The sequence below is a fragment of the Pelodiscus sinensis genome, chromosome 21, assembly GCF_049634645.1.
Source record: "Pelodiscus sinensis isolate JC-2024 chromosome 21, ASM4963464v1, whole genome shotgun sequence".
Taxonomy (NCBI): domain Eukaryota; kingdom Metazoa; phylum Chordata; order Testudines; family Trionychidae; genus Pelodiscus; species Pelodiscus sinensis.
In genome coordinates, this window is record NC_134731.1 from 24,252,282 (window position 1) to 24,275,082 (window position 22,801).

Consider the following 22,801-nt stretch of genomic DNA (forward strand, 5'->3'; position numbering starts at 1 on the left):
CAAACAGCGATGGGTGTAAGTACATGCTTAAAATTAAAGCCAACCATGTGCTGAGCGTTGTGCTGAAGTGAGGCTGAACACCCTCATGAGGAGTCACCATGTAACGGCTAAATCAGAACAGGGTTGAACGATGCAGTAGACAGTATATACGGGCCCAGTTTCTCAGCGTGCCAAGGTGATAACGGGGCCTGCAGCTGTTAGTGGGCTCAGTCCCTTCACGCACACTGGAATACCCACCCCTCCGATGGAAATGTGAAGATTCTTACTATAAAGCACATCAAACACTTCCTCTACCATCTTCCTGAGTAGGTAAACGTCTGATCCCTGATGCGGGGAGACCCTTGGGATGCTCCGGCCACACTCCTTGGCCTTCTTCTGGAAGTCTGCCTCCTGCTCTTTCCTCTGCTGACCTCCTGCAGAGAGAGAGAGAGAGAGAGAGAGAGAAAGTGGGAGTGCCCAGAAGAGGGGGGTGGGGTTTGATCATGATGGCTCCCTCCATCTCCGTTAACTGACCATGATGCCCACTGGATTCATGGTCCCTGGCAGATTTGCTTGTCAAGCATTCTGGCTTTAAAAGGCCTGGGTTTCACAACTTCAACGTGCCTAAAATTCCAGCAAAAGCCGAAGATGGCTGCCACCACTCCGCTCTCCAGCTATGCAGTGTATTCCTGGGGATAAAACTCATCCCAATCCCGTAGAACTGCCCAAGTCCCTATACACCCCTTCGGATCCAGCACTGGCAGTCAAATCCACCCCTGAGCTGAGGGACAACACAACACCATGCACCAGGGTATTCCTACCTGAGCACAACTCGCACGGGGCGAGAAGTGACCCAGCAAGGGCATGGTTCTCCCATCTGCGTAGGGGATTTGGAAACCAAGCTCCCACTGGAAATTAACGAGAATTGTGCATCCACATTCCTAGAGCGGCTTTGGAAAAACGTCCCACCTTTGCACTTGGAAATGCTATTGTGGCTATGTAAGAGCCAAAATGCCTCTGGCAAATACACTGGCAAAAGGCTCACTGTTGTGTACCAGCAACTCCCATAAGACCTCATGCAGCATTTATCCCAACAAAATGTCCTGTACGGGGTTCAAAAGTGCATCTCCTACTGGCCACCGCAAGTACTGCAAGCTGTGTGCACGCTGGTTATTCGCGAAGTGTGGATCTGTACTGAACACGTGTTTCAACTATGTAACCCCATCAAGCAGATAAACAAGTTTTCCCAGAGTAATGTTGATTTAACCCATAGGCTTAGGTCTCCAATGTAAATCAAGCGTGATGGAACTCCAACTCAAAGAAAGCTGCTTCTGCATATTAACGCAAAAGGAAAAGGAACAGGAGCCCCCCTCTCCTCGGTGATCCATGACAGAGGAAGAAGAACGAATGGTACAATGAAAGCTGGATCCTGGAGTAGGGGGCTGGAGACCCAAGGGGGTCACTTTCGGTGAGAAATGGAATTTAGACAATAATTTCAGCCTGCTAAAATGATGGTCAGTCTCTTAGAAGCATGTGATGCTTTTGCTTTAGTTGTAATCATATCTCTTCCGACTACTTGAGAGTACGTCTACAGAGCAACATTATTTCAAAATAACTTAGTTCATGTCTACACAGCAGGCAGTTATTTCCAAGCAGCGTCGAAATACTGTCAAGCTGGAGGACTTCTTACTATGACTCCTGTAACCCTCATTGTACGAGGAGTAAGGGAAGTCAAAGGAAGAGTGCTCTATTTCAAAATAAGTGCTGCGTAGACGCTCCCAATTTCTAATTAAGCTACGCAATTGACGTTGCTCAATTTGGGGAACTTATTTCGAGTTACGCCCTGCTATGTAGACGCACCTTGTCTCAGCATCACTTGAACGGTTCTATCACAAGTCTGAATTCTTAGTGGTAAACAGTCAACCTGTGGAACTCCTTGCCAGAGGATGTGGTGAAGGCTAGAACTCTAACAGGATTCAAAAAAGAGCTAGATAGATTTGTGGAGGTTAGGTCCATCAATGGCTATTAGTCAGGATGGGTAGGAATGGTGTCCCTAGTCTCTGTTTCTCTGGAGGCAAGTGACAGGAGAGGGATCATGTGAGGATTACTTGTTGTGATCCCTCCCCTTGGGGCATCTGGTATTGGCCACTGTCAGCAGACAGGATACTGGGCTAGATGGACCTTTAGTCTGACCCAGTATGGCCGTTCTTATGACTCAAGAAAGCTGGCGAGTACCTGGTTGTTTGGAGGCTGCAGATTTGGTCATTATTATGTGTCCAGAGATGGGCTAGGTACCACAGGGCAATTCTCTTCCAGAAGGCTCAGGAAACGGAGTGCACCAAGTACTACCTGCAAGGCATTGTAAGGGCTGACAAAAATCTGAGAAGTGTGCCAGGGGTAGCTAACACACTGGGGTAACAGGGATCATCCCCTGTTGTAGCAGCAGCTCCTCTCTCTCGTGCTAAAGCAGACGGTTAACAAGGGAACCTGAAGTCCCAGGAGCTCCAAGATAGTGTCACAATAGGACATGGGTCCTTGATAACCTTGCTCAGAGCAGGCACAGAGGACACAGCAGTAAAGTCACCCAAGTCCTATCTACACCAGTCCCTCCATCCAATGGACTATTAGGGACCCTTGCTTTCAGAATATAGACAAGACCCTGAACACTGGCAAAGCAGCATAATTGTCAGTGGCCCTGTAGCATTGCACCTTGGAAGCAGCGCAGAAAGAAGGCACCAGAGACCGGACTATACACCCCCTTTATTTACTGCATTAAGTGATTTTCCCTCCAAATGGATTGGTTTGGGGTGTTGTTGTTTTTTTAATGACAGAAAATCCTGCAAATTCCAAAAAGCCACACAGGAAAGTTACAAGAGCATGTGAAGCCATGCAAAGAAACTCCAATACATAGAAGACCGTCTCTCAAGGTATGTCTACACTGCGGCACTATTTCAGCATACTTCCGGTATCCTGAAATACCGTATTCTGTGTCTTGACAGCGTGCCCGTTATTTCGAAATAGCTTTCGAAATAACCGGCATGCTACTCGGACGTCCCTGTAAACCTCGTTCCACAAGGATCAGGGGTTGTTTCAGAACAGCGCTCTATTTTGAAATTAACTTTCAAAATTAGCTATTTCAAAATACAAGTGAAATAAGCTCCACAATTTCCATAGCTCAACTTGCATACTTACTTTGAGCTACGGGTGCAGTGCAGACGCACCCTCAGTGCCACTGATTCAAACCATAACTGGGCCCAATACACATATTAAACAGCTCCCATGCTCCTGCTGCATCCTCTCCCTATCCCACGTCCTCCCCATCCCGCTCTAGGCACACAGCCCGAAGAGTCCAGCCACCATCAAAGAACAGAGCAAGGTTCAGAACTACAGTGTTCTCTCATGATCAATCATGAAAGAGCCAAAACTCACCCGCCCACGCCAATCCCGGATATGCCAACCTCTTTTCCTGATTTCACACGCTCAGCTTCATTGAAACTTTTGTGATTAATTGGCCAGCGGGCTTCTTTTCACTGGGTTCAATCTGCTTAGCCCTCGGTCTTTCTGAAAAAGCAAATCCCCCTTCCTTGAAAGCTTTCTTACTCTTCAGTGTTGCGTAGTTCCATAATACCAGCTACACCCTGCTAATTCCCCCATTAAACCTCAGCTATAGCATAGAGTCAGCAACAATTTCCTTGCATCCCTAAATGCCCAGAAAATGAAACACCACACGTACATTATTGCCATCCTTTCCAAACCTACTCATAAGAGATTTTCAGTGGCAAAAGGACTAACTCTGTCATCACGGCCTGCAGCCTCCTGCCAGTGATTGGCCTGGATGCCGTTGGATTGCTTAAGGATCCCTTCTGCTTTTGTCTGACACAATCCTCTATGCAAATAGGAAACCCGAGTAATTGCTTTTTAAATCCAGCTGTGGTTAAACACCAGCCAGAGAAGGCAGCAAGGCAGCGACCAAAATGCACAGCGATAACTGAAGCTCCAGTTACCGTGCCCTGCTGCTCCCGAGTCAAGAGTCTCAGGTGCTCACTACCACGTGAAAGGCAACACAAGTAGCAAAGCAGAGTCTGGGAGTATGGGACAGGCAGAGAGAACAGACTCTGGTAAGCACAAGGACAGCGTTATAGCAGAGAGCAGGGCTCCTTTCGGCATCTGAGGAGCTGCTTTGTCAGGGAGCATTCACAGTAATATCACATTTGCATTTTGGCCTGGTTAACACACAAAAGTTGCAACAGTGTAACTGAGGGCACGTCTAGATCATGCGCAGCTTCCGAAAGAAGATATGCCAATTCGGATCAAATTTGCATATCTTCTTCCGTTTTTTCCCCCAGAAGAGGCTTTTCTGATATTTGGCCTGTCTACATGGGGCCAAATATCGGGAAAAAACCCTCTTTCGAAAGCCCCCTTATTCCTCCTAAAACAAGGTTTACAGGGGGCTTTTGAAAGGGGGGGTTCCAATATTTAGCCCCATGTAGATGGGCCAAATACGAGAAAAGCCTCTTCCGAGAAAAAAACGGAAGAAGATATGCAAATTCTAGCCGAATTTGCATATCTTCTTTCAGAAGCCGCGCATGGTCTAGACATGCCCTAAAAGCGCTATTTTAAATTAACAAAGTTAAATTGGTCCAGAACCACTCACCTATCCATTTGAACCTGGAATACGCACACTTGTCTTGCGGCAGTACAAGTTACAGGGACACACCAAATCAATATAAGTCTGGCCACACAAGGTTCATGCTAACTACATTGGTTTTTAAACCATTTAAGTTAGAAGGGGCAAACTATGACCCGTGGGCCACATCTGGCCGTTCTGACCTCACAAACTGGTCCCCAAGCTCCTGCCAGAGGACAGGGAGCAGTGGGGTGGATAAGAGGCAGGAGTTCCCTGGGGGTGGGTAGCACGAGGTATGTAGGGGCAAGAAAGGCAAAGGCACAAAATAAGCTCAGTCTAGCTACTGAGCTAGTAGGGTAACAAGAAAACATTCTACAAATATATTAGAAGCAAGGGGGAAACCAAGGACAGGGTAGGCCCACTGCTCAATGAAAAGGGAAAAACAATAACAAAAAAGGTGGAAATGGCAGAGATGCTTAACAACTTCTTCGTGTTTGTTTTCACCAAGAAGATTGGTGGTGACTGGACACCTAACGTAGTGAATGCCAGTGAAAACTGGGTAGGTTTAGAAGTTGAAATAGGAAAAGAACAAGTTAAAAATTACTTTAAAAAGTGAGATGTCTTCAAGTCACCAGGGCCTGATTAAATGCATCCGAGAATACTCAAGGAGCTGGTCGAGGAGATATCTGAGTCACTAGCTATCATCTTGGGAAAGATTCCAGAAGAATGGAAAAAGGGCAAATCTAGTGCCTATCTATAAAAAGGGAAATAAGGATGGCCCAGGAAACCACAGACCAGTTGGCTTAACTTCTCTGCCAGGAATGAAAATGCAGCAAGTAATTACGGAATCCATCTGCAAATATCTGGAAGATAATAAGGTGATAAATAACAGTCAACATGGATTTGTCAAGAACAAATCATGTCAAACCAACCCAATAGCTTTCTCTGACTGGTATATCTAGACTTTAGTAAAGTGTCTGATACACTCTTATCAATAAACTAAGGATATATAACATAGACGGGGCTACTATAAGGTGGATGCATAACTACTCTCTGAGAACAGTTATCCAACCAGTTACCAATGGTTCACAGTCATGCTGGAAAGGCATTACAAGTGGGACTCCACAGGGATCAGTTTTGGGTCCAGTTCTGTTCAGTATCTTCATCAATGATTTAGATAATGGCATAGAGCAGGGTGGGTAACCCAGGGCCACTGACCCACAGAAAAATCAGTCAGGAGCCACACACAAGTGAGAAGGAAAAAAAAACCTCACTGATGTGGCCCTCAACTGAGGAGAAAGACGTTCCCCACATTCCTCTTGCACACTAGAGTCTGGGAGCGGGGACAGCCTAGTAGATTTTGTGTGCTCCAGCCCCACAGTGGGGCAGCAGGTTCCCCAGTGCTGGGGGGAAGGGCCCTGAGCCTGAGGGGAACATATCCAGGCAAGCGGAGGGCCACATCTGGCTCCCAGGCCTGAGGTTCTCCACCCCTGGCATAGAGGGTACGCTTATAAAGTTTGAGGATGACACCAAGCTGGGAGGGGTTGCAAGTGTTGTGGAGGATAGAGTCAAAATTCAAAATGATCTGTACAAACTAGGGAAATGGTCTGAGGTAAACAGGATGAAGTTTAATAAGGACAAATGCAAAGTGCTCCACTTAGGAAGGAACAATTCGTTTCACACTTAGGCCGTGTCCAGACTCAGGGTTTTTTTCGGGAAAAGTAGCCTTTTCCCGAAAAAACTTCCCCTGCGTCCAGACTCAAGCCGCGTTCTTTCGAAATTATTTCGAAAGAACGCGGCTTTTCTTTCGATGGCGGTAAACCTCAATTTACGAGGAAGAATGCCTTCTTTCGAAAGTTCCTCTTTCGAAAGAAGGCGTTCTTCAATGTAAAGAGGCCGTCTTCGAAAGAGAGCATCCAGACTCGCTGGGTGCTCTCTTTCGAAAAAGCGGATTTCTCTTTTGAAAGATCCGCCTGCAGTCTAGACGCAATCTTTCGAAAGAGGCTCTTTCGAAAGATGCTTTCGAAAGAGCCTCTTTCGAAAGAAGCCTGCAGTCTAGACATAGCCTTACAGAATGGAAAGCGACTGTCTAGGAAGGAGGATGGCAGAAAGGGATCTAGGGATCATAATGGACCACAAGCTAAATAGGAGTCAACAGTGTGAGACTGGCAAAACAGCAAACATCATTTTGGGATGCATTCAGGGGAATGTTGTGAGCAAAACACAAGAAGGCCTCACGTGGAGTGCTGTCTCCAGTTCTGGACACCACATTTCAGGAAAGATGTGGAGAAACTGGAGAAGTTCCAGAGAAGAGCAACAAAAATGATTAAAGGTCTAGAAAACATGAGCTATGAAGGAAGACTGAAAGAAATGGGCTTGTTTCGTTTGGAAAAGAGAAGATTAAAAGGCGACATGAGAGCAGTTTTCAAGCACCTAAAAGGGTGTTATAAGGAAGAAGGAGAACAATTATCCTCCTTAGCCTCTGAGGACAGGACAAGAAGCAATGGATTTAAATTGCAGTAAGGGAGGTTTAGATTGGACATAAAGACAAAATTCCTAACTGCAAGGTAGTTAAACACTGGAATAAATTGCCTAGGGAGGCTGTGTAATTTCCATCAATGCAGTTATTTAAGAGCAGATTACACATACATCTGCCAGGGGTGATCTAGATCAGCAGTTCCCATCTCCGGTCTGCAGACCAGTGCCAGTTTGCGAAGCGCTGGCTGCTGGGCTGCGGTGGCTGCCGGAGATTTTGCCCGCCAGTAGCGCTGGGGCAGAGGTGGCGGCAGAGCAAGAGGCACCTCCCTGCCTCCTCCTCCACTACCCCCAGGCAAGATGGCGGCCCAGCCGGGGCTCCTTGCCCCCCCAACCGCCTCTTCTGCACGGACCCAAACACGGAGGTGACTGAGGAGTGTAAGTCATTGAGAGTCAGTCGGCTGGAGGCTCCTAAGTGCCTCAGTCACTTGTGAAAGTGTTACCATAAGCGACTTGACAAAGGACACTCAGGAAGTTTGTGGCAAGACAGGGAATCCAACTCCATGGGAATCCTTGTGCTGACTGAAGGGGGAGTAGGATGTGCTTGGGGAGGGAGAGGGTGCGAAGGGGGAGGGAGCGTGCGCACTGCCAACAGTCACTCTCCCTACATGCACGGCAGTAATAGCCACGCTTCCTAGAGGGGGCAGCCTCACTCTGGGAAGGGTGGGGTGGGGTCCAAGGGGTACGAGCATTGTGGGGTCATGGGGCAAGAGGGTGTTGGGATGGGCTTTAGGGGTTAGAGTTTAAAGGGTCAAAGGGCATAGAGCGTGGGGTGGAGGAGGTTGGAGGGTGTTGGGTCTTAGGAAACTCTTTGGGGTCAGGACCATTTCTTACTATGGCCGGGTCTACACTACATGAGGAGTTCAAGTGAAGATAACGCAACTCCAGCAACGAGAATTCCCAAATGGAAAATGGACAAAGCCTGTAGGAAAATAAATGTAAATTTCCATCTTCTTAGAAGATACTAGAACAATAGTGCGGGGGGAGGAAGGGGGTTAGTGTGAAGCTATATCGGGGGGAAAAGCCAACAGGCAGTAGGGTCTTTTCATGTCTTCCTCAGTATTTGATGTTCAAGCCTTTTTTTAAAAAAAAAAGCTTTTCATAGAAGTTAACTTAGAACAGACTTTAATGTTTCCAGCTGCATTTTACAGCTCTCTCAAGCTGTCTGCTATCTCTCCAATCAAGCTGTGCCAAGCTTCAAAACATTCTTCAGAAGCGGAGCACAATTCCAAAGCCGTCCAAACGAAAGTACCTCAGTGAAGCGATTGGGAAGACCAGCTCCTCAGTCAGCAGTGCCTGCTAGCTTTGTTTGCATCCTCCGCCCCGGTGTCTTCCACCTCCCTGAGCTCAGCAAACATGTGCAGCAACTCCGAGTGTTTTTTCTTCCCCCTCAGAGGCACAGCCTGCCCTTTCCTTGCTGGCGAATACTGCACCTGCTTAACCGCTGTGAAATGCCCCAGCTGCTCATCACAAACAAGAGCAGAGCTTCTCTCCTTCTGTGCCCTTTTCTTCTTTTGGGCTGGTGTCAAGGACTTCGAAGGGGGTGCAGCTCCAAGTCCCAGGGTTGAAAGCTGCACCGTCAAAAGTGAATTGAAGAATCTGTGCGGGGCTTCTGCATTCCCCTCCGGGATTTGGAACGGACCAAACAGGAGATTTCAGAATCTTTTCTGCTCTTCCCTGTGTACCTGCTGCCGTATTTGTCTGCCGGAGGAAGGAGCTGTCAGGGAAACGCAGTGTAGGAATCCAGGGCGCCTGTACAGTGCCTGCCACCCACGGGAACTGCCGTCCCCCACCCCAATTCTCGTCTCAATCAGCTCAGAATTCTCACGGCACCCATCTCATTCCAGGCCAAGCAGAAGACCTGGGGCCCAAGCCTCAGCTGGTGCAAATCAGCGTGTTCCCTCTCTGACCAGAGGGCAGTTCTGCCTAGGGTCCCCCCCAAAAATACTGGACACGCGGTATTTTGGTCAAGCAAAAGGAGCGCAAGATAATAAGTACTGCCTCTCCCAGCCATTTCCCCGCACCCCTTCTGACGGGCCCAGACCGGCGATCGCGGCCCCACCTCCCAGCTGGCACTCCCAGGCTCCCAGCACGGATCGGGGCCCCGCCTCCCAGCCACTCCCCCAGCCCACGCCAGGCTTCCGTCCGGTGCGCAGCTGGAAAAATCAAGGAACACCGGACATTGCACTTGTCTGGTATTCTCTGTTTTTTTTTTTACTGGCCAAAGAGCGCAAATACCAGACTGTCCAGTAGAATACCGGACACCTGCCAACCCGAGTCTGCCTAGTGGCAGGATGTGACTCAAGGCGGCCGAACCAGGGCAATGTAGTCATTCAGCCTTGACCCTGCTCCCAGTGAAATCACTAGAGACTCCCCTTCACTTAAATAGTGCAGGTGTGAGGCCTACATAAAACGGACACTCGAATGGTCATGAAAATAGGTGTGTGTGGGGGGGGGGTTGCTATGAACCCCAGAACTTTCCCTTCACGCAAGACCATACAGCTCTGTGGTTCTCCGTCCACCCAGGGTGATAAAGGTGGCTGCTCTGAAGTTCGGCAACTCTGCTCTAGAAGGGTCAGGCCAGGGTCACCACCGGGCCCAGGTTGCTGATATTGAGCAAATTCCTCTCCAAAGGCTTCCTCCTGCGGGTGAGGGGCTCTAGGTTCCTTCCATGAGCGAAGCCCAAAGCAAAGGAGAGCCTCATTCCTGGAACTGATTCTAGTCTCACAAGCACACAGCTCCACTGATTGGTGCCTGCTTCCACTGGCGTACACGAGAGGAGACCGGGCCCCTTGCGAGCGTTTCTTCCACCAACGTTGCTCACAAACTCCTTTGAGCTCTGAAGAAGTGATCTGATTTTACATGGGAATCTGCTTTTCCTTCCCGGCTCTGCAATTTTACTTTAAAGCAGGGCTACGCAACTTTGGATCCTCACAATGATACTCACAGGACATGCCGAGGGCCGCATCTTAAGTGTGGCTGCATAGACATGCAAATATATATGCAAAGGTATGTAAATAGCTTTTCACACTGAGGGGCATGAATACGAAGATTGAGGCAAAACTACACAACACGCAGGCCCCTTGTAAGTTAGTTCTGCTGATATTAATAAAATGCAATAGTTACCCGATTTCCACCCACCTGACAGCACTTTGAATGAGCAATGTCAGTCCAGGAATTTAACTACTAAAAAGCATATTGACAGAAAACCAATATATTGATGACTTTTTTGTTCTGGCTCCCACCTGCGTGCCACGTGTTGAGCCCCGTGTAAACTCAAACTGCACCGCGGGGCACACACAAACAGGCCACGGTCTGCATGTTGAGTAACCATGCTTTAAAGTGATGCTGGGGTGGTGTAGGTGGGAGAGCCGATCCAACTGTCCGATACCACTGCGAACAACAGGCCCCGTTCTGGGTCATTCTGGTACTGACCTGAATGAGAACTGAAGATACTTTGGAGCATTCAGTCCTGACACTAGCAAATGGTGGCCACGTCTGAAAGCCACAGCAACATTTACCACTCAATTGACATGCATTGAGGCATGAACAACCGTAGGCTTTGTCTACACTAACTCCCACACCAATCTATTCTACATGGCTTCAGCTACACAAACAGCATAGCTAAAGTTGACATACTTATCGCGGTGCCTTGTGTGCAGTAAGGTCGGCCGGGGCTGCTCTTTCGTGGACTCCAGCTACTCTCCTCGTCCTGGTGGAGTGCCGGCGTCGACGGGAGAGCGCTCAGGGATGGATGCATCACGTTTAAACAGATGCAATAAATCGACGGCCGGTGGATCGGTCACTGCAGCGTCGATCCCCAGCGTCGTGGAGAGAAACCCTTACTCTGGAAACAGCAGGCAAGAGACGAATGGGGAATCTTAAAGGGCAAAGAGAACAGGAACCAAGGGAGAGAATTTGCTAGTGCGTCTACTCATCACACCCTGCAATGACTGAAAGAGTGAGGCCAGCAGGGATGTGAAAGGTTAACCAGTTAACTAGTGGGGACTGGAGCAGCTCCTGTCTGTGGGGGGCCGGGTGCATCACAGGCCGGGGCCACTCCAGCCCATCCTCCCTTTAATGGGTTAACCGGTTAACCTAGTGTTTTCCAAATGGTGCTCCACAGAACCCCAGGGTTCCATGAAGTGAAAGTAAGGGCTCCCGAGACTCGATCACTCCTCCTCCCGGCCCTTAAAGAGACAGAGAGGAGCTGGCACGCAAAGTCACCAGCTCCTTCTCTGGTTTCCTGCCGGCTTTCAGACACCTTCCCTCCCCCACTGCCATTTTGTGTTTCCAAAGCCTGCTCGGGACACGTGTGTCTGCATTTTGGCCCCCAGGTCTCCCTGGTCCACTCCCCAGTGGTGTTTTTGTTGGGTTTTGTTGTTGTTGTTTTGGGGTTTGTTTGGGGTTTTTTTGCAGGTGGGGGGGGTTTGCTTTACAAATCCCGCCCCCCCCCCTCGGTTGTAGGGGTTCCTCTAAATTCTTCCGAGTTTGAAAGGATTCTGTGGCCCAATAAATTTGGGAAACACTGGGGGATTTTACATCCCTAGAGGTCAGCCTGAAGTTCTGCTTTAGACACAAAACCCATATTTTGTTTACATTTCATACTGTCACTCACTAGGGCGGGAAAGGATGTCAGAGGAGATGGCTGCTTGAAAAGTTTTCTGCTCTTTCCACTAAGGCCGTCAAGCTGTTTCTAAGGCTCTCTCCTCCCCGCTAGACAAACCTTCTCTTTTATTGACATTCATCTTGATAGCTGCCAATTCCCGTCAGTATTTCAGGAAAGGCTGAGCTAAATGAGAGTGCTCAAGTGAGGTCCGTGTGCTGAGAAACGCTGCTCAGTAGATAAGAGGCTTTTCATACCTTTCAGTGATGTCTGCTTTAGATTATTTTAGATCCTTTCTAAACGGGCAACTAGACTATAAATCAGAGGCATTTTCAGGGACACTCTACAATGCACGCCAGCTGGAGGAGCTTTCGCTGGTGGAAAAAAGCCTTGGACCTTTCAAGAATTCAAGGCAGTTATCAGATTTCTCCCCATTTCAAGCATCTGCTGCACAGTCAGACCCCCACCATCAATTATTATGGCTCCATTCTTGCAACAGCAGAAATTTAAGCAAAGAGCTTAGATAGAACTTCAAGTGCCTTGGCCTGCCTCTGTGGGTGAGTTGTAGTTTTGACTTAACACAGTGGTTTATCTACGATCTATTTGAGAGAGTTTGTCTGTGTATCTGTGTGCCTGTTTGTTCAAGAACTCCTTTAGAACGGTAAGAGGCAGGACCACCAAATTTAGTATACAGGTTCCTTTTACCGTAACTTAAAGCAAGGTCAGGGTTTGGCTGTGCCGGGACAATGGGATGTGCCTGGAACGGGATTGCTTCTCAGAAAACCGTACAAGAAGAGACACAGAATCACCAGGCAGGTGAAAGGAGCTAGCTGGGGGCATACCTCCCCCCCCCCCCCAGTCTGTGACTGCCCCAGCCCTGAGCTCCCACCCCTCCAGCCACCCTTTAGGGAGGGGCTCATGCTACCCTTCCACCCCCACGAATTTGTATGGGAATTTTGCTGTCTGTTCACCTTTGTCAGGGAGCAGGGGGAAAGTGCACAGTTTGCTGCATTCCTCACGCTGGCTGGAGAGAACTTGGACCTGACCCATCCAGAGGACATGCTCCCCCCTCCCAGCTGTGCCTGCTGGAGCTGCAGCAGCCATGGAGAGGCGCTTCTTATCTGGCCCCAAGCTGCCGTGGTCAGAAAGGGCTGGGGTCGTCCTGTCTCCCCGGGACAGCCTGCTACTGAACCCCTCCTCCCCAGCCCTACCCCAGAGCAATGATTCCAATGAAGCATGGACATTTTCATTTTATTTTCCAAAAATGCCGGGTACACCTTCTAGTTATCAACAATTCATAGCTTCACTGGCAGCCTTCAAGCAATGACAACTGCATTTGGTCTTTATGGGTACGTCTAGACTACATGCCTCTGTCGCCAGAGGCATGTAGATTAGGCTACCAGGCATAGGAAAATGAAGCGGCGATTTAAATAATCGCCGCTTCATTTAAATTTGCATGGCTGCCGCGCTGAGCCGACGAACAGCTGATCAGCTGTTTGTCGGCTCAGCGCGGTAGTCTGGACGCACGGGTGTCGACATCAAAGGCATTTGTCGACCACCCACGTACGCCTCCTGGGATGAGGCATACCTGGGTGGTCGACAAATGCCTTTGATGTCAACACCCGCGCGTCCAGACTACCGCGCTGAGCCGACAAACAGCTGATCAGCTGTTCGTCGGCTCAGCGCGGCAGCCATGTAAATTTAAATGAAGCGGCGATTATTTAAATTGCCGCTTCATTTTCCTATGCCTGGTAGCCTAATCTACGTGTCTCTGGAGACAGAGGCATGTAGTCTAGACGTACCCTTAGTGTGTAGCACTTAGCGTCTGAGACCACCCTATTTTGTATACCTTCTACATCAGGGCTACTCAACTTTGGAAGCCCTGGGGGCCACAGTGATACTCACAGCACATGTCGAGGGCCGCAACTTAAGTGTGGTTGCATATACATGCAAATATATATGCAAATATATGTAAATAGCTTCTTTCACACTGACGGCGTGCATACAAAGATTAAGGCAAGACTACACAACACGCAGGCCCCATTTAAGTCAGTTCTGCTGATATTAATAAAATGCAATAGTTACCCGATTTCCAGCCATATGACAGCACTTTTAGGGTATGTCTAGACTATAGGCTTTTGTCGACAGAAGCTTTGTCGACAGATGCTGTCGACAAAGCCTCTGTCGACAAAGAGCATCTAGGCTACTGCCAGTTCTGTCGACAAATCAAGCCGCTTTTTCGACAGAGAGTCTAGACGCTCTCTTTTGAAAAAGCACAGTGTGGATGCAATAGCACCTTTTGACGACAGAACTGTCGACAAAAGGCATTATTCCTCGTAGAACGAGGTTTACCACCGTCGACAAAACTGCCACGTTCTGTCGACTTACGGTCAACAGAACTCGGCGGTAGTATAGACACAGGTATAGTTTTGTCGACAAAAGCCCACTTTTCTCGACAAAACCCTGTAGTCTAGACACACCCTTAATGAGCAATGCCAGTCCAGGAATTTAACTACTAAAATGCATATCGACAGAAGACCATTATATCGACTCTTTTTTTGTTATGGCTCCCACCCACGGGCCACAAACAAACGGGCCGAGTAGCCCTGTTCTACATTCTGCTTCATCTCAGAATTAGTTCACATCTGTTGTGTGAATGGGATGTAAACACCTGCAACTCTTTTTAAATGCCTTATGCCGGGTGGAGGCTCACTTGCAAAACTGAAAAGCTTGAGACTGATAGTTAGCAGAAGGTAGATTTCTCAGCTTACAATAAGCCAGGGTGAAAGATCTCAGCCTGTTCCCCTCCCCCCCACCTCCCCAAAAAGAGAGAGTACCAGTACAGAAAGGGAAAAATCTTGTACAAAACCCAGTGCACAAGTTAGATTAGACCCCAGGCATGCCTTGCTGGTACAGCTGGCACAAATGCAGGGACTAATCCAAGCAGACGCTGGGCCTGGCAGCTTTATAAAACTAATATTTTCACTAGAATGAACTGTTCTTGAGCAATTTCTCCAACGGATTAAGCACAAATATGGTTTCCATCAACACTAGGCACACGCGTGCATGCACACATGCAGTTTATTTTTGCCATCTAATTTCTATTACACCAGACGTTAATATTTAGTGCAGCCAGCACGTGCAAAAAAATCTGCTCTCCATTTGTGTCTGACCTCCTATATCGGGGTAGGCAAAAGGGCCTCCGTGGGCAGGATGTGGCCTGCCAAATGGGTTGATCCGGCCCACGTTGATCCGGCCCTGCCACCCCCCTGCCCTCCGGCCAAATCAGAGCCTGGGGGCAAGAGGAAGCACACAAAGTTTCCTCCGCCCTGCCAGGAGCACGTGGTGCTTAGAAGCGCCACAAGCTCCTGGCAGGGTGGGAGGAGACTTGGCATGCTTCCCTGCCCCCAAACCCTGATTGGCCTGGGGGCAGAATGGGGAGCCCAGGAAGTCTCCTCCCACTGCTAGGGGCATGGATGCCTAGGGGGAAACCCTGGGTGGGGGAGCAAAGACTTCACGTGCTCCCCCACCCCCAGATCAATCCTGGTCTGTGGATGTGGAAGCATGGAAGTATCCTAGCCCCGCCCCTTCCACCTGAGGCCCCGCCCTTTCCAGAGTGGCCCCAGGCCTCTTCAAAAATTTCTGAATTGGCCCCAGTAAAAAAATGATTGCCCACTCCTATCATATATCCTTCTGCAGCCACCATGAGTAGTGACACGACACAGATGCACGTTCCACACCCGTGCAGGATATGTCCTGCTGCAAAAATCCAGCAGCAGAGGGCCAAAGGGCTGGAGTTTAGTGGCTGCGTGTTGCTGGTCGGAACAGATTGGCATATCCTGATATTGCTGGTGTTTTGTTTCCAAATGCCTTTTAAATGTTTGATGGAACCATAGCACTATTAAACAAAACCTCCACGCAAATAACGCATTGCAGACAATTGTCTTTATATGTGAATCCGAACGCTAGGTATGAAGGATCATATTTTTGACACACCGTTTTCTTCCTTTTTTGTTCTAGGGAAGATGTATCACATTGTTGAGAAATAGAAATGTTTACGTGTACTTCCCTTGTTGATGGTACTGGCTCCTCAGAAGTACTATTTTCACTCACTTCTGCCTTTTTTATAAAGAAATGTAACTTACTCTGTTTATTCATATCGGTGGAAATAATAAATTCAATAAATTATCATGCGTGTTGGCTACTGTCAAGCAGCTGACTGACAGCATAGCCGCCATGCCGGCGTAGCGCATACATGGCACTTCATTGTTAGTTTCTACGCTGCCGTATGGATAGGAAAAGAAGAAGATTAGAGACGAGAGGGGAGGCTAACACAATATTAGCCAACCTTGCTGAGATGTAGAAATAAAATTATGTTTCAGTATTTTTCATTACTGTTATCATCGTAACATGGTTAATTATTGTAAAACTTGGAATTATTTTTCCACACTGTCGCGGCACACCTGCAAGTTGTTCACGGAACACCAGTGTTCTGCAGAACATAGTTTAAGAAACGAAAGTGTCCGTCTGCTATGTACATTGGACAAATGTCTCAGACACTTTGCCAAAGGATCAATGCCCACAAAACAGATATCAGACAGGATCACAAAGAAAAAACAGTTTCTTGACATTTCAACCAGAAAGGACACTGTCTCAACGACTTAACTACCTGCATCCTGCTACAAAGACCTTTTAAATCTGCACTTGAAAGGGAATCCTCTGAACTGTCATTCATGCTAAAATTCGACACTTTACATCTGAGTCTAAACAAAGGATCTAGTTATCTTACCCATTACAAAGATAGTTTCCCTAATTATCACCTCTAATATCATTAGCCCACAGACATTCACCTCCCCCTCCCCATCCCCCTTCTGTTCTGAAATTTGATTTGTCCTTTTCATATGTGTTCATTTTTTTAAATTGTATCCTTTGGTATATATGGTTGTGACTATTTTCTTCCACTATTTTATCTGAGGAAGTGGGTCTGGCCCATGATAGCTCATCACCTAATAAACCATCTTGTTAGTCTTTAAAGTGCTACATTGTCCTGTATTTTGCTTCAGCTACACCAGACTAACACAGCTACATTTCTATTACTGATCTAGACAGTACTGGGTCCTGCCATGAGGGCAGGGGACTGGACTCGATGACCTCTCGAGGTCCCTTCCAGTCCTAGTATTCTATCACTTGCAATCTCAGAGAAAAGAAAATGACTGATAACGAAATTTTCCTCTCTTACTCAGGACATGCCCACTGACCTGGCACCTGGCAAAGAAAATTCAGGAAGGAAGGAAGATCACACTGATAGGGCTTAATACTGGTCTTGCCTCTGCACAGGAGCGAGTCCAGTCACTCACCGGAGCACGGAGCTTACATCTCCGGAAGGCTGCATGTGATGGAGCCAAATTACCACCATGCAGGCGGTGGCCACCTGAGTGTAGCTCACAAGGTTCCCACCTGCCCAATTCTCTGCCTTGTAAGATTCCAAGAAAGCAGCTGCTGAGCATCAAGCTGTGAAATCTTTGAATATTTGTCCCCTCCAACTTGTGACAGCAGACGGGGGTTTGGTTTGCTCAATGCTCTGGTCCAATTCAGGTAGATCGTCGAGGCTGCCGTTTATTCCAGGTTTTCTCTTCACTTGTGTTGGCAGGGAGTAGAAAGAAGGAAAGGAGAACAATTCTCCGATTCAAGGAGCTCACTTTTGATGGGCAGGGGAAGAGATATCCTCAATGCTGCTATGTCTGAATGAAAAGTGCAGAATTGCGTTGTGATAGATAGTGCACCCAGCCCAGAAATTCTCCCTGCTCAAGTAGCTACTAGGATAAAACCATTCATAAAGACCAGGGCGAGGGGTGAGGGAATCTCTCTTTCTGGATTAGTTTCTGTTCCTGAAAGAGAAGCTCTAGAGCTTCACAGAGCTCTTCTTCAGGTCTGGGAAAGGTAAGCCAAGTGTCACAGCTAAACACAAGGCGAGACCCATTGTTTCACGAAGTTTGTTGAGGAAATTTGTTGAGGTAAAGTCAACATGGTTCCTGTAAAGGGCAATCATGCCTTACTAATCTACTAGAGTTCTCTAAGGGGTCAACAAACATGTGGACAAAGGAGATCCAGTGGACATAATGTGCTTAGATTTCCACAAAGCCTTTGACAAGTCCCTCATCAAAGGCTCTTAAGTAAAGTAAGCTGTCATGGGATAAGAAGGAAGTTCCTCTAATGGATTGATAAATGGTTAAAAGACAGGAAACAAAGTGTAGGAATAAATGGTCAGTTTTCAAAATAGAGAGAAATAACTCGTGGTGTCCCCCAAGGGTCCGTATTATAAATGATCTGGAGAAAGGGGGTAAACAGTGAGGTTGCAAAATTTGCAAATGATACTAAACTGCTCAAGATCATTAAGACCAAAGAGACTGTGAAGAGTGTCAAACAGATCTCACAAAACGAAGTGATTGGGTGACAAAATGGCAAAATAAATGTAATGTTGATAAATGTAAAGTAATGCACATTGGAAAAAATAATCGCAACTATACAGCCTCTTCCCGACTTACGAACTGGTTACGGACCAAGCAATTTGTCCTAACTCGGTTCGTTCATAAGTCGGACCCCATAGAGTTACACGCGACCGTGCTGTTCGTAAACGCAGATTGTGTTCGTAACTCTGGGTCCGCCATGTACGACAGCTTTGGTCGTAACTGCGAATGGTCGTAAGTCAACCGTTTGCAACTCGGGGACCGGCTGTACATATAAAATGATGGGGATAAACTTAGCTATAACTACTCAAGAGAGAGATCTTGGAGTCAGTGTGGATAGTTCTCTGAATACTTCCACTCAATGTGCACAGCAGTCCAAAAAGCAAACAGAATGTTAGGAATCATTAAAAAAGGGACAGAGAATAAGATAGAGAATATCTTATTGCCTCTATATAAATCCATGGTATGCCCACATCTGGAATACTGGGCACAGATGTGGTCGCCTCATCTCAAAAAAGATAGACTGGCACTGGAATAGGTTAAAAAAAGAGCAACAAAAATGATTAGGGATTTGGAATGGGTGCCATTTGAAGAGAGATTAAAAAGACTTGGACTACTCATCTTAGAAAAGAGGAGAGTAAGGGGGGGATACGATAGAGGTCTGTAAAATCATGACTGGTGTGGAAAAAGTGAATGTTATTTACTTGTTCCCATAACATAAGGACTAGGGGTCAATAAATTAAATTAATAGGTAGCAGGTTTTAAACAAACAAAAGGAAGTTTTTCTTTACATAGCACACAGTCAACCTGTGGAACTCCTTGCCAAAGGATGTTGTGAAGACCAGGACTTTAACAGGGTTCCAGAAAGAACTAGATACATTCATGGAGGCTAGGTCCATCAATGGCTATTAGCTGGGATGGGTAGAAATGGTGTCCCTAGCCTCTGTTTGTCAGAGGCTGGAACTGGATGGCAAAGGAGGGCCCACTTGATGATTACTTGTTCTGTTCAATCCCTGTGGGGCATCTGAGATGGCCACTGTCGGCAGACAGGATACTGAGCTAGATGGACCTTTGGTCTGACCCAGTCTGGCCGTTCTTATGTTATGAGGCTAGCAATACTTGTCAGGTCCCTGGGCAAAGTGTGTGTGTGTGTGTGTGTGTGTGTGTGTGTGTGAGGGCTGGGACAAGCAGTCCTTAGCGCAGCCCAGATGCACCGCACCATAGCCTCCCTCTCCTCTCTGACAGTCCTCCAATCTCCCGGAGCAGACCACCCAGCGCTCCAGCGGGGATTTAAAAGCGCCTGGGCTTCCAGCCACTGTTGCTGTGGCAGTGGCAGCCTGCATAAGGGGTTAACACATGATGCAAGTAACCAATTCAAATGAAGTGGGCAATTAGCACTTCTTTTGTCAGAGGACAAAGGAGGATTAGGAGGTTAGGAAGTGTAGTAATGAGTCATAAAACCAAGGATCTGTTCCTCTGTTGCACAGGACCATTTTCAGCATCTAGCAGAGGTTGTGAATGTGCGTTCCCAAGGTCCCTGAAAGCTATTCCTAAATGGGTTAGTGCCCGTGCTCTGGCTTTCCGAGACCAGGGATGTACGTGCAGTTGGCAGCTCCTCGCACTCCTGCTCAGAGCCTTCTGTCATTCCAAGCAGGATGCTTCTCTCTGAGCCTCTCCCTAAGGTCCTTGCGCCATGTGAGTGCGGCTCCTGAAGCACATGGAGACCAGGCAAGAGGCTTCCAGGAAACCTCAGGCCACCCTACGCAGTAGCTTCATCTCAGTAAGGCCTCAGCTCTGTGCGGAGTTTGAGTGCTTGGGAAGAGACATCTGTGCATAACCCTCGCCCCGAGTAAGCTTGGAGTGGACTCCCTCTCCTTTCTCCTCCGGGCCTACAGCGAGATTAGTTCCATTTCACCAAGGAGTCAAAAAAAACAGAAAGGAAAATGTCCTTCTACGGACCCTGAAGCTAGTTCTGTGGGGGCGAAACACCGGGTCAGGAGCGCTACCTCACACCCTGCTCCAGAGGTCTGAGGAAGGCACTGAATGTAGAGTAACCTCGGAACAGGGGGAAGGGTGAGAGGAAGGGAGAAGTTTGCTGCGGCCTATGGCACAGATGACACAGACAGAACAGGGTGGCTCAGGCCCACTGACAGGGGGCAAAAAGGGGGCATTCAGGCCCACTGGCAGCATTCAGCCCCACCCTTTCCACCCAAGGACTCACCCTTTATGGGAGCACGGAGCTGGCCCCACACAACACCTTGCCCAGATGCCCAGCAATTCTGCTGGACCCTTGGGATATTGTAACACTTATCTCCCACTCTCTTTGCCTGGTTCTCCCTTTGCCTGCAGGTTTCCCCTTGCTGCTTTGAGTGTCTTGCTGAGCCTCTGCAGTAAAGAACCAAGATAGCAGATCCAAAAGCGCCTGCGTCATCATTCCACCCCATTCCTGAGACCTCATGACTCTGCCGGCCTCCTCCCATGGGGCGATGGTGGGGATCCAAGGGAAGAGCACAAACGTTTCTTCTCATACCGCGCAGGCTAAGCGTCTTGCCCTTAACCAATAAACACCCTTTACAGTAGTGTAAACAGGCCTCCGAGACAGTGTAAACGTAGCCTGCGTCCATTTTAAGGATCCTTTACACAGCTGGTGCAGCATGAGAAGGCTCTTGTGTAAAACAGAGTCAGGCTTACAGGCAGCTAAGACAAGTTACAGTCCCGCACTACAGCCACCACTGGAGAAAGGCAGGCCTGGGGCTACAGTCGCATCCCTCTCTGCTGACTACAGAAAAGAGGCCTAAGCCATTCATCCGTGGCACTGCCACGTGGAAAATGAATAGCACACAACAAAGTAGCAAGAAAACCAAAGACATCACTTGAGTGTGTCATTAGCATCCGATAGTCACCTCAGCCACACGTGAAACGCACTATTCGGTGCCACGCACGGAGGATACTTACTGCAGAACTTGTGAAAATCCATTTGCAGTTCTTTCCTCGTGTTCATAAAGATTCTCCCCTTCTCTGTCCCGACCACGTAGGTACTTTCATCATGAACGGCAATGCAGGCTACCTCGGCATTTAGTTTGGAAAGTGCAGAACACTGGGGAGGTAGGAAACGTCGCTGGGTTAGAAAAGGCAAAATGTAAAGCATCTCGTGCTTTCACATTGTCATCTATCAATGTAGTGTGTGTTTGCCGAGTTGTTTCTATTCCATATATTCACTGGAAATAGCTCTGGACTTTACTTTTTCCAAAAGTCAAGACAGTCTCCTTGTATATTTAATCAAAACAGAAATTACAAGCTAGTAGGGTCCAAAGTTCCCTCTAATTTTTCCATCCATGTGCGGAATACATTTTGTTATATGCACCACAGTGTGTGTGGATGTGCACCACCACCAGAAGAAACACATGCTGCCGGCTGTGGGTGGTCTGCTAATCAGTTGGGCAGCATCTGAATCTCTGCTGGGTGACAAAGTGCTCAGTTTACAGGGAACACTGGTAGGGTCCCTTATCCACCCATTGTTCCTGTCAATGTGTTTCCAATGTGGTTATCATCTGAATCCTTGTGGCACATAAAAACCTCATTTGAGAGCAGAATGATGCTGCATAAATCCATAACAACAGCTGCCTCCTGCCCCAAAGAGCTTATTATCTAAACAGACAAAGAGTGGACATTTTATTATCCTCATTTGTGTATGGGGAACCGGGAACGAGAAAGACTAAGTGACTTGCTCAAGGTCATGCAGGCTATTTTGTGGCAGGGCCAGACACCGAGCCCTCCTCTTCCAAGTTCTCTCTCCAACACCAGCCTCTCTCTCTTGGACTTCTAAGTGACTTGAATGGAGGGGTTCCTGCCACTTCCTTCCAGACACTCATTGCACATGCACAGCTCACAACCCAAGCCCCAGTAGATTTCAAGTGGCCCAGGAGACTGGTTTCCCAGTTTATCAGACCAGTCCTGTTCAGTTACCTAGAAATATTTGTTAGAACAAAAATTTAAAAACCCTAAAGGGCAGCACTAAGGATATTAAGTATCGGGTAATTGACTAATCGAATAGTCGATGCATTTTGACTAATCGATTAGTCGATAGGGTGCCTCTGCCTTTGAAGTGCAGCCAAACGCTGTTGCTGCACTTCAAAGGCGAAAGCGCCGAATCAGCTGGGGACGCCCCCAATGATCCCAGGCTCTATGTAGTGCTGCCGCTTTGAAGTACCCCTCTCTCCCCCACCCCCCGCTGTCTCTATCTGACAGAGGTGGGGGGGGGGGGGAGTAGGGAAGCGACTAGTTGACTATCCTGTCACCTATCCGATAAGCATTTGCTTTTTCACATCCCTAGGCCGCACAAACAATTTCCCATGCGGACTTGCCTTCCTCTGCACCGTATTCCTCTTTGGAATGCTGGGGTCCTCCTCTCCATGGCCCCTTGGAAATCACTGCCCCTTCTTGCTACACAGCTCTGGTGCAGAGTACGCACCTACCAGGAATGGCACAATCTGTATGTGCGCATGGGAGACACATCGAGTGCTTTTCAGCCTCTAGTCAGCTCCTGTAATAGTCCCCGTATGCTCTTACACCCCATCTCCAAAGGGA

At 48.0% G+C, this 22,801-nt stretch overlaps 1 protein-coding gene across 7 annotated transcripts in view; it reads right to left on the reverse strand.

The window, feature by feature from the left end:
- Positions 1–22,801, reverse strand: part of GTF2IRD1 (GTF2I repeat domain containing 1) — a 207,256-nt gene that overhangs the window by 102,483 nt on the left and 81,972 nt on the right. For all 7 annotated transcript variants that reach the window (XM_075904297.1, XM_075904298.1, XM_075904295.1 and 4 more), the window contains exons 3-4: positions 21,170–21,311; positions 267–413 (exon numbers count right to left, since the gene is read on the reverse strand). In XM_075904297.1, the coding sequence (XP_075760412.1) occupies positions 267–413; positions 21,170–21,311 (289 nt within the window). The remainder of the gene's footprint in view (positions 1–266; positions 414–21,169; positions 21,312–22,801) is intronic.